The sequence below is a fragment of the Panulirus ornatus genome, chromosome 42, assembly GCF_036320965.1.
Source record: "Panulirus ornatus isolate Po-2019 chromosome 42, ASM3632096v1, whole genome shotgun sequence".
Taxonomy (NCBI): domain Eukaryota; kingdom Metazoa; phylum Arthropoda; class Malacostraca; order Decapoda; family Palinuridae; genus Panulirus; species Panulirus ornatus.
The window spans coordinates 14,095,515-14,107,596 of NC_092265.1; the positions used below are offsets into that span (position 1 = coordinate 14,095,515).

General features: G+C 38.6%; 1 protein-coding gene across 4 annotated transcripts in view; it reads left to right on the forward strand.

Moving 5' to 3' along the window:
- The window catches only part of bchs (WD repeat and FYVE domain containing 3 bchs), a 404,120-nt gene that overhangs the window by 164,904 nt on the left and 227,134 nt on the right, over window positions 1-12,082 (forward strand). For all 4 annotated transcript variants that reach the window (XM_071686608.1, XM_071686607.1, XM_071686603.1 and 1 more), the window contains 5 exons: window positions 1,950-2,053; window positions 5,596-5,859; window positions 6,871-7,074; window positions 8,260-8,477; window positions 10,611-10,792. In XM_071686608.1, coding sequence (XP_071542709.1) covers window positions 1,950-2,053; window positions 5,596-5,859; window positions 6,871-7,074; window positions 8,260-8,477; window positions 10,611-10,792 — 972 coding nt within the window. The remainder of the gene's footprint in view (window positions 1-1,949; window positions 2,054-5,595; window positions 5,860-6,870; window positions 7,075-8,259; window positions 8,478-10,610; window positions 10,793-12,082) is intronic.

Genomic DNA, 12,082 nt, shown 5'->3' on the forward strand with positions numbered 1-12,082 from the left:
GTGGAAAGGGAGCTGTGATTTTGGTGCATTACCCATGACAGCTAAAGACTGAGTGTGAACGAATGTGGTCTTTGTTGTCTTTTCCTAGCGCTGCCTCGCGTGCGTGCAGTGAGAGGGGTTTGTCATTTCATGTGTGGTTGGGTGGTGACAGCAATGAATAAAGGCATCAAGTATGAATTATGTACATGTGTATATATGTATATGTCTGTGTATGTATATGTTTGTATATGTTGAAATGTATAGGTATGCATATGTGCGTGTGTGGACGTGTATGTATATACATGTGTATGTGGGTTTTCTTGCACTACCTCGCTAACGAGTAGACAGAGACACAGTATGATAAATGAAAATTTGAATAGAAAGAGTGAAAGGCTTTTTCTTGTCAGTCATGATTACAGTTTAATCCACTTTGTTATGAATCATATTTATGCTTTTAGTGGCTGTTGTTTACATTAAGCAATGATTCAAGTACTGATTTTCATTATAATATTTAGATTTATGTAATTTTAATGCAAACCTCAAATTACCACCACTAAAGAGACAAATGAAATGCCATTAGATAAATATATAAGCTTTTTCATCAACATTTCTTGTGTTAGTAAGGTAGTGCCAGGAACAAATGAAGAAATGTCACCTTATCTTACATCCATTCCCTAGGTGTTATGTGCAATGTTCCAAAACCTAAGCTCCCTATTCACAATTAGGTTCTATTGGCCTTTCCATGGTTTAACCCTAGCTGCTTCACATGCCCTGGTTCAGTCTTTTGATAGTGCTTCGACCTTTGTATACAACATCATTCCAATTCACTCTGTCCCATGCATTCCTCTCACCTCTCCTCACTTATTCTCTTCATTTGTCCAAAACCATATCAGTACACCCTCTTCAGCTCTCTCAACCACACTTTTTATAACCACACCTCTCTTTTACCTTTTTATTACTTAATCTAACCACCTCACACCATATTGTTCTCAAACCTTGCATTTCCAACACTTCCACACTCGTTTACACATCCGTACAGACCATGTCTTGCATCCATACAAGAGTGTTGGAGATATATATAACATGAGCTTTTAAATGAAGACATTCAAATGCAAACATATAAGGCCAGTCACTCTTACGTGAAACTTAAACTCCATCTGTTTAAGTGTTAAAGCTCATTTCTCTTATGGGCTAGTTTTTGGCGGTGGATATATTGCTACTAGATAGATGGGGCACATGAGGTATTCAGTGTTGTGAATGGAAATGGTGAAGAGCTTGTGGATTTGTGTGCTGAAAAATGACCCATGATTGGGGTTACCTGGTTTAAAAAGAGGAATGTACACAAGTATAGTATGTTAGTATGAGATATGGTCAGTAGGCATTATTAGATTACATGTTAATTGATAGGCATGTAAAAGAGAGTTAGGGCAAATTGGAATGCTGCATTATACAAGAGATAAATTGCTGTCATTGGGGTGAACCAAGGGATTTGAAGCTGTTTGGGGAAACCATGGAAAGGTTTGTAGAGCCTGGTTATAGGTAGAGGACTGTGGTTTCAGGATATTATCCATGACAGCAGGAGAGTTAACGGGGCTATTTCTTTGTCTGTTTCTGGCACTACCTTGCCAGTGTGAGAAATAGCAAACACTTATGAAAAAAAGAAAAACAAAATTACATATTGCAATCTTTAGTTCACAAAAAACATTTGATACAGTGTATTACATGGATTCCTTGAACACTAGATATAAATTCTTTCCAGTATAGTCAAATTTACGAAGATCTGTAAGTAACTTTTCATTTGCCATGTAACTACTATTAAATGTAATCTGGTAATGCCTTTATTGAAGGAAATTACATCAGGACCACACTCATCAATATTTAGGACATGCCAGAATTAACCTTTAGTTATTTCATCAACCCAAAATATTATATGTTGATGCCTGTTTTGCTGAAGTTCTCATCCCTTGTAGGTTTGGTCAGATGCCCCTGGAGAGCTGTGCCGCACCTTGCTGGAGCATTTAGTTGAGTTGGCACGTGAATCAGGAGAAAAGCATCACAATGTTCGTAAAATGAGGTGAGGAGATTATAATTATTTTTGCGGTTCAATGTTTGTCAGATTTTATTAACCTGTAATCTAAAAATAGCTTTGATAATAGATTCTTTTAGTTTTAGCTATAGATAACATTTTATTTTGAGTTAGAGAATGTTCTGAATGACTAGGAAGGTATATTACCAGAACTAGCTGCCTGGGTATCAGGAGGGTTAGTGACAGCTGATTAGTGAGCCAGCACTTCAGTGGTTGTCAGGTTGCACACCTCTGACTAAGGTAGCTGTATTTTCTTTCTGCCTCACCCACACGTGGACTACTGGCATTCTGTCCACAAACATACAATCTCTCCTCTTCATGCATACCACTTGACAATAGTGAACTCGCACAGCTCATTCTTTGTAACTCTAGATTTTCCTCTGGTGAGCATTATGTGCTAAACTTTCCTTTTGGGAAAATGGTAGGGGCAGTAGATAGAAGTAGTAGATAAAAACATTTAGGCAGGAGTATTAGGTGTTAGCTAGGAGCATACGTTTGAAGTAATCAGTTGGAACAATAGGTAGGAGTCTCTGCAAACACTGCGCTAGAGTTGCCCTCTCCCAGTGGCCTGTTAAGGGTGAGGTACTGATGGCTAGAAGCGGCACTGGAATTCTCTAGTTTTGGAGACTCTATAGCCATGGCCATTCCCTTGAGGAAGTTCCTGTTGTAACAGGCATTAGAGATATAGGTAGATAATGTTCTGATCATGAGTTTTAAAACCCCGAGAAGTGATGTCTGCCATTCAGTCATCTTTTGTGGATCATATCTTATTTCTCAAGTACAGACAAAATCTATGATTATCCAAGAGAATCCTTGCTCATTTGGTGGTTAAAAGTTTTATCCCCCAGAATGAGGTATGTCCATGAGGATTCCTTTGACCAACATAATCATATAATATTGGCAGAGGCTCATTCACAGGAAATTAACAACGATATTGTAACCAGGCCAAATCTATCACATGGTGTTGTAATGTATGAAGGTGCTGATTGGAATGGGTCTTCCTCACTTATACAAAATTCATAAGTGCTGAATTTGTGTTTGTACTTTACCATTTCCTACCATAATTTCACTTTTATTAAGCTAGGGTTCATGTTTTTGCAGTTGGTTATAATTAACATATATTTCAAAAGAAAAACTTATTTTACGGTTTTTGAAAGAGATGAAAAAATATTACAAGCTTGTAGATCAGCTTTTACCTCTGGTAATACAACAGTGAATAAAACATGGTAGATAGTTTGAGTAATAGACATTAGAAGGAAATTTACTTGTGGCTGGCCATATCAGTTGTTTCTAGGTGTGGCACTACAATTCCTTCATACTTGTCTGCTATTTCCCTCATTAGCATGGTAGTTCCAGGAACAGATGTAGAAAGGCCACAATTTCACACATTCATTCTATATCTGTCACATGCAGTGCACTGAAACTACAGCTGCTCTATCCACAACCAGGCCCACAGACCTTTCCATGGTTTTCCTCTGGCTGCTTCACATGCCCTGGTTCAGTCCATTAGCAGCACTTCGCCCCTTTATACCACATCATTCCAGTTCACTTTGTCTCGCGCACACCTTTCACCGTACTGTGCGTCCAGGCCCCAACCACTCAGAATGTTTTTTACTCCATCCTTACATCTCCAGTTTGATCTCCCCTTCCTCTTTTTCCCCTCCATTTCTGACATATATATCCTCATTTTCAGCCTCTCTTTACACTTTGTCAGCCTGCCCTCATCCATTCTCTCCATATTTCCAAAGCATTTCAGCACACCTTCAACTCTTTCAACAATACTCTTCTTATTATCACACCTTTCTCTTACTCTTTTTCTTACTTGATCAAACCACCTTACACCACACAATGACCTCAAGCATTCCATTTCCAACACATCCACTCTCTCGCTCATCCGTATATGTAGCCCGTGCCTTGCATCCATACAACATCATTGGTCATACTTTACTCTCAAAACTTACCCATTTTTGTTATCCCAGATGATGGCCTATCTTTCCCCACTTTCTTTCAATACTCCCAGAACCTTCACCCCCTCACACACCCTGTGACTAACTTCTACTTCCATGGTTCCATTCACTGCCATATCCACTTCAAGGTATCTAGAACACTTCGCTTCTTCCAAATTTTCTTTATTCAGACTTACACCCCAACTAACCTGTTCCTCTGCCTTGCTAAACATAATAACTTTTCTTTTATTCACATTTACTTCCATGGTGTAGCGTTTAGCCTTCCTGACCGTGATGCATTAACAGGTCACCCAGGGTCAAGGGCATTGGTTTGAATCCTGGTTATGGCAGTCAGTCCACAGTCAACCCAACTGCTCATCCACCCCTTGGGGTTGGTTGATAAAACGGGTACATGGCTCAGGCTGGATGTGGATGGGGAACTTTAGTTTCAGTGCATTACACATGACAGCTAGAGACTGAGTGTGAACAAATGTGGCCTTTCTTGTCTGTTTTCCTGGCGCTACCTCACTGAAGCAGTGATGTTTCCTGTTGGGTGGGGCATCACCAGGAATGGATGAAGGCAAACTAGTATGAATATGTATCTACATGTGTATATATGCATATGTCTGTGTATGTGTATGTATGTATATGTTGATATGGAAGGATGGAGTGAAAAAGATTATGAGCAGTTGGGGCCTGAACATACAGGAGGGTGAAAGGAGTGCAAGGAATACAGTGAATTGGAATGATGTGGTATACTGGGGTTGATATGCTGTCAGTGGATTGAACCAGGGCATGTGAAGCATCTGGGGTAAACCATGGAAAGTTCTGTGGGGCCTGGATGTGGAAAAGAAGCTGTGGTTTCGGTGCATTACACATGACAGCTAGAGACTGAGTGTGAACAAATGTGGCCTTTTTGTCTTTTCCTGGTGCTGCCTCACTGGAAGGGGGGGAGGGGGATGCTTTTTTGTGTGTGATGGGGTGGCGACGGGAATGGATGAAGGCAGCAAGTATGAATATGTACATTTGTATATATATGTATTTCTGTGTATGTATATGTATGTATATGTTGAAATGTATATGCATATATATGTGCGTGTATGGGCATTTATGTAGATATATATGTGTATATGAGTGGTTAGGCCATTCTTCGTCTGTTTCCTTGTGCTACCTCACCTTTCACTGCTATACCCCATGTTCCCTCAAAATGCCATAAGACCTGTGGTTTCTCACAGTTGCTTTGTGGGAGGGATTGGTACTATTTTTTGGGTTAATTATAGTTGAATGATAAAGAATAACATTGGAAAACAAATTTTTAAACACTTGCAGCTGGTTACCACTAGCTGCTAGAATTGGATATGATAATTGTTTGTAAACACATGTGTATGCTGATCACCGCTAGCTGTTGCACCCAAGTTTCACCGTGCCGTTGGCAACCAGACCCTTACCAGGGCCCTTAAAGAGTAACCCCCGCTTAGCAGATACTTTGTCAGATGTTCCTTGGGCTATGCCTGTATAAAGGAAATTATGTTTCATTGTTTAAAGCCAGATTTTTTTTTAAGACTTACTCTTTGTATTCTACAGGACTCTGAATTTGGTACAAAGGCTGTTACATCTGTTGTGGGAGCAGTCACAAGGCAAAGAGATTGCATCATCCTCTCCCTCTAACAATTCATCGTCATCCTACAGCTCATCATCCTCAAGCAACAACAACAACAATACTGCCACAGCTGCAGCCCTGGCAGCTACCAATAACCTGTCACCTTTATCTTCACAAACAACCTCTGTAATTTTTACGCTCCTCACTACATTATTAGCCAACAACCCTCGTGCACAGGATTTATTGTGGTATGTATGGAACAAAATTTTTTGATTATTTTGGGTTTTATGAATTCCTGTAAGTTTAACAGATTTATATTAAGTTGATTCAGTGATGGTACCTTAATTGATTCATGGAATGCTAATGATTGTGTATGACAACTTAGGTAGAGACATTAGGTAAAAGTAGTAGGTAGGAGCATTAGGTAGAGTTAATTAGTAGGAACATTATGTGGTTGCCTCTGCAAATACTGTACTAGACTTGTCCTTTGCCAGTGGCCTGTTAAGAGGCAGTAAAGGCTAAGAAGTGGCACTGGAGTGTACTAGTTATAGAGACTATTGCTGTGGCCACACCCTTGAGTAAGTTCCAGGTGGGAACAGGCTTCAGAGACAAAGATAGATAGTTTATGATATCAGAGTTGGAATATGAACAGTGTTCAAGAGTTACATTGAACTTAAGGTTTTTGGTTTAATAGGGCATAATCAGTATTGTGACAAAAAAATGTTACATGTTGGAAAAATGAGTAAATAGCATGGAACATACAATCAGTTTGTTGTCAAAAGCTTTTACTGACAATTATGTTAGTTGTAAGGCTATGGGATAATGTAAAGCATTTATGAAGTATTGTCTCTATAGATGATGAATTTTATACTGTGGTGAACAAGTGGTAAATTATATAGCAAATCATTTATATGAATTAACACTTATTCTTGAAGAATTCTGATTTGGATAGTTAAACATTGGTTTCATAAAGAATTGTATGTTTATTTTTATTTTGCCAGCACTTGAATTTTTATATTGTATATCTGTACTTGTACATTTCTTATGTGCAAAGGGCGGATCAAGTTTATATAACCTCACAACTCATTTGCACATATCCTAGACTATGTCTCTCGTGACATAGAAAGCATTGTCTTCAGTCATGCAAGTGTTCCACGATTATTCTCACCTCACACTCAGACTTCAGACATTAGATGAGATTTACATCTCAATTTACCTCTGCTGATTGAATGATCATATTTTATTTCACCCCACCTCAGCTTTGGACAGTTTATCGTGGCAACTCTACCAATCCTGAGTATTTCTGAAAAACACATTGATCTAAGATGTTTTGGGGAGGAAAAGGGCCTAGAAAATGGAGAATGCTCCAGCGTATGTATGAGGAATATTATCCTCAGAAACAAGTGTTTGGAGATTGTCCACACTCTTCTCTACAACTCAAACAAGAACACTATACATCTCGGGTGAGTAACTGAATATTTGCTGTCATTAGAATTGGTCATCAATCAGGAAACTTGTATGAATTACATAAAAAGTGAAATGAAAATTAGTATCATGTGGTAAACATTTCTCAGTAGATAAGAGTGAGGAGGGAATGGTTATTACTAATTTTAACCATCTGAATTTTTTGGTCAAAACTGGTTTGAAATAACGGATTCTTTCTTTTTTCTTACATATGTTGGCTGAGACAGTGAGTAAGAGAGATGGTCAGAGGGCATTATTGGATTATGCATTAATTGATAGGCATGTAAAAGATAGACTTTTGGATGTTAATGTGCTGAGAGGGGCAGCTAGAGGGATGCCTCATCACTATCTTGTGGAGGCAAAGGTGAAGATTTGTAGAGGTTTTCAGGAAAGAAGAGAGAATGTTGGTGAAAAGAGAGTGGTGAGAGTAAGTGAGCTACCCCATCCCACAGGAAACAGCATTGCTACCCCGTTTCAGCGGGTTAGTGCCAGGAAAACAGACAAAAAAGACCACACTCAGTTTCTAGCTGTCATATGTAATGCACCAAACCACAGCTCCCTATCCACATCCAGGCCCTACAGACCTTTTCATGGTTTACCCCAGATGTTTCACATGCCCTGGTTCAGTCCATTGACAGCACCTCGACCCCAATATACCACATCATTCCAATTCACTCTGTTCCTTGCATGCCTCTCACCCTCCTATATGTTTAGGGCACGATCGCTCAAAATCTTTTTCACTCTATTCTTCCACTTCCAAGGAATAGAGTGAATTGGAATGATGTGGTATATCAGTGTCGACGTGCTGTATGTATGATAATAGAAAAAAATTTATTTATTTAATATACTTAATCGCCGTCTCCTGCGTTAGCGAAGTAGTACAAGGAAACATGAAAGAATGGCCCAACCCATAAATGCCCACACACGCACATATACATACCTATACATTTCAATGTATACATACTTATACATACACAGACATATACATATATACACAGGTACATATTCATACTTGCTACCTTCATCTATTTCCCATCGCCACCCTGCCACACATGCAATAACATCTGAATTGGTATAAATGAATACAAATTATAATACATATATTAGGTTAGATGGTTTTCTATTTTGAAACTAATTTTCCCTTTTACCTTATTGAAATTTTTGTGTACTGTTGTATCTTCTAGGTTTTGTGAAGAGGTTGTTAAAGTTTTGGGTCTAGATTGGGTACTCCTGTTCGTCCAAGGTCACCTCCATCCCTCCACCGTTCTCATTGCTCTGCGCATGCTTGTTGCCCTCCTGTCAAATGCAGGGATTTTGCAGAAGTTTCGAGATGCTTCACACAATGGAGGATGGATGACTGATGCTCAGCAGGTCACCAGCAATAAATTTGGCCAAGTACTAGGTATGAATTTTTTATCTATGTCAAATGCCTTTTCTGATTGTGGAAATGTGTAAGTTTATGTTAAAGCACCTTCTGAGGCCACCATGTTACACAGCATCACTACTGGAATTTTCTCTTTACTGTTTGTTTTATTCATTTTCACCTGAATGAAAAACAATTTTTTTGTAAATCTTACCATATTTTCAGATAATATCAGTACATTTTGTTGTCCTTGTGTCATGTGTAACAAAGATCTATATACTACATTTCATTTTGCAAGCTGACATCATTTCCATTTTAAGAAATCCAGAAATACTTCCAATTTACTATTGTTGTAGACTCCTGTGGGTTTGGTAATTTTCATTAGCAAACCTTATCCATTACATGAACAGACTTTAACTTTTGAGGGAATGTATACCTAGAGGCCTTGGTGATTAGCTGACTAGTCAGTGCTTTTAAAAAGGTGGGAAAGTTTTTGAACAGGGAAATGGAAGTTGCTCTGCCTACAGTTCACTTATAAGCAAACTGCAGACTTCCAGGTGGTGGGCACATTTAAGGTTCAAAGCAAATCTATATGTTAGCTGATCTTAATATTTGAGCAGTCTGCTGACTGCAGAGGGACTAAGACATGCTTCCAGTTGTTCATGTTATTTTTTTGAAGCTAGGAATTGTTTATGTTAATCCCATGGTGTTTATTGCTTGGGTGGTTCCAAAGAATTAGGAAAGAAGAGATAATGAAGCTTTGTCTGTGGTGGACTGGTTTTAGACTGTCAAGGATTAACAAAATTTGAGCATGATATGGACAGAAAAATTAGTTGTTCATATTTTCTATTTCCAGTCGTAAATTGAGATGCACTTCTCACTGTTTCTAAAACCTTTCCTCCTACACCATATATCCATGAGACCTTCCACAAGGCATCTATCAACCCTGTCATGTGCTTTCTCTAAATCCATCAGTGCCATTTGCAAATCCATCTGTTTCTCTGAGAATTTCTCACACACGTTCTTTAAAGCAAACACCTGATCCACACATCCTCTACCATTTCTTTAAAACACTATTCCTCCCCAGTCTGAAGCTCTGTACATGCCTTCACCATCTCAATTGCTATTCTCCCATGCAACTTACCATTTTTACACTCAACAAACTTGTACCTTGGTAGTTTGAACGCACACCTTTTTCCCCGTATTTAATCTTGTGCCTGCCCTTTTTTCATCATGAATCATTAGATATTCGGTATGATTTATGGCGGAAAGGGGGATATGGGGGAGGGGATGTGGAGGAAGGTGGAGAGTGTACTAATTATCTTCACAGTCTGCATAGCTTTTTTTTAGGCCTTTTTTTTTTTTTGTCCCATGGAATAGGGCAGAGAAGATGGAGGAAGTACTTCTCCATTTCTGAGACTTTCTTGTATGTTTCGTACAAGTTCGGCCTCAATTCAAAATTCTTACCAAGACTAGAACCTGTGACATAGGATGAAAATGCTGCATTTGTCTCATCCTCGATGCAACTTTTTGTGATGGGATTTTATGAGTGTGTGTTTAAAGGTAGATTCTGGCAGTGTGAGGAAAGGCATTGGTGATGGAGAGATAACCTTATGAGAGATGACACTTGTAAGAGTATAAGATATAACTTACCTTATATTCCTGATGCTACCTTGCTTATGTGGAAAATGGCAAAAAAGAAAAAGAAAAAAAGAATACATGAAGAGCAAAATATTAGCTTGCAAAAACAGAGAAGAGCAAGCACACATTTTGTAAGAGGATTTCCAAAGACTAGAATTTAGAGCAAAAAAGGTGAAAATGATGGGAAAGAATGTCAGGATGAGGTATGGAACAGAGACAGTTGTATGTATGAAGAATGGTCCATTAGGTGAATCAGGCATACTGGAAAGATTACTGGAGGAGTAAGTATGAGTAATGTGAGAGGAAATGGAAGACCATTGATGAAGTGGAAGGCCAGAAGTAGGGAATATGGCTCAAAGGAACTGTAGTATCAAGGGCTGTTTAGAATTTGCTAGGACAGGAATGCTTGAGGCAGCCGGCATGCACTGCCTAACTGGATAATGGATGACAGTGGATTGGAAACAGCTTTGATAGACAGATATATGTGTATATTTTATTGGTTATTTTTTTATTTTCACAATTGTATTTCAGGCTACTCTGTGGGATCTGTAGTACGTTCATTAAGTGAGATTCGTGAGGAAGCTTGGCATATTCCTGGATTTCAAGTTCTCACATGGCTAGTTCCTCGGCATATTCATATTCCTCAAGTATATTTCCTTCTCTTAGCATTGCTACTTGGGCAGCCTGTAAAGAATGTACAGAACAATACAAAGGTTAGCTTAATCAGATTTTTGTTGAATTTTTTTAATCATAATAATAGTAAGATGATAAGATTTGTATGAGGTATGTGAAATTGTTTGAAATGATGGATCACTTTGAAATACAATGCCTTTCTCACTCATGAATTCTTATAAGTATGGATAGGTGCATGAAGTTTGTTAAGGGATGTTGTGGATATGTCTATTGAAGGATGGATAAGAAGTTTTTAGAATTATTGATGTTTTTATTTCATTGATTGTATACTCTCACTTTTATGGTAAACAATTGACATGCTCCCATTTTATCTGGCATATTTTGAAGTTTGTGGAAGCTATTTTTGAGTGACTTTATATGTGCTGGTTATATTATACAGAAGATGCATGTTTCCTCATAGACAGATTTTTTAGCATAATAACAGGTGAAGTATGCACATACTCCGAGTTCCGCTCATCAAGTTTGTCTGAATGTTAGATAAGATGGAGACATTTTCCTGGTACTACATATTTAAATTTCACTTTTATGTGACCTCCAATACAGCTGGTGACAACATGCTGTTAGCTAGCCTCATTAAACTATACAAATGAATGGTTCAGTATGCAGACAAACAAAATCTGCATTTAAGACTCCTTTTGACATGTCACCCATATTAGCAGCAAGTATGAATATGTACATGTATATATATGTATTTGCCTGTGTATGTATATGTGCGTATACATTGAAATGTATTGGTATGTATAGTGCGTGTGTGGGCATTTATGTATATACATGAGTATGTGGGGGGTTGGGCTATTCTTTCGTCTGTTTCCTTGCACTACCTTGCTAATGTGGGAGACAGTGACAAAGTATGATAAAAAGAAAGAATGATATATATATGTATGAAAGTTCCATCCGCTGCTAAATCCACTCCCAGATATCTAAAACACTTCACTTCCTCCAGTTTTTCTCCATTCAAACTTACCTCCCAGTTGACTTGTTCTTCAACCCTACTGAACCTAATAACCTTGCTCTTATTCACATTTACTCTCAGCTTTCTTCTTTCACACACTTTAGCAGCAGATGGAACTATGGGAGCAGAAGTGAGTCACAGGGTGGGGGGGGGGGGGGGGGGGGGGGGGGGGGGTTGAAGGTTTTGGGAGCATTGAAGAATATGTTTATGACCCGAATGTTTTCTTGGAGAGCAAAAATGGGTACGTTTGAAGGAATAGTGGTTCCAACAATGTTATATGGTTGTGAGGCATTGGCTATTGATACGTTTGTGCAGAGGAGGGTGGATGTGTTGGAAATGAGATTTTTAAGGACAATAT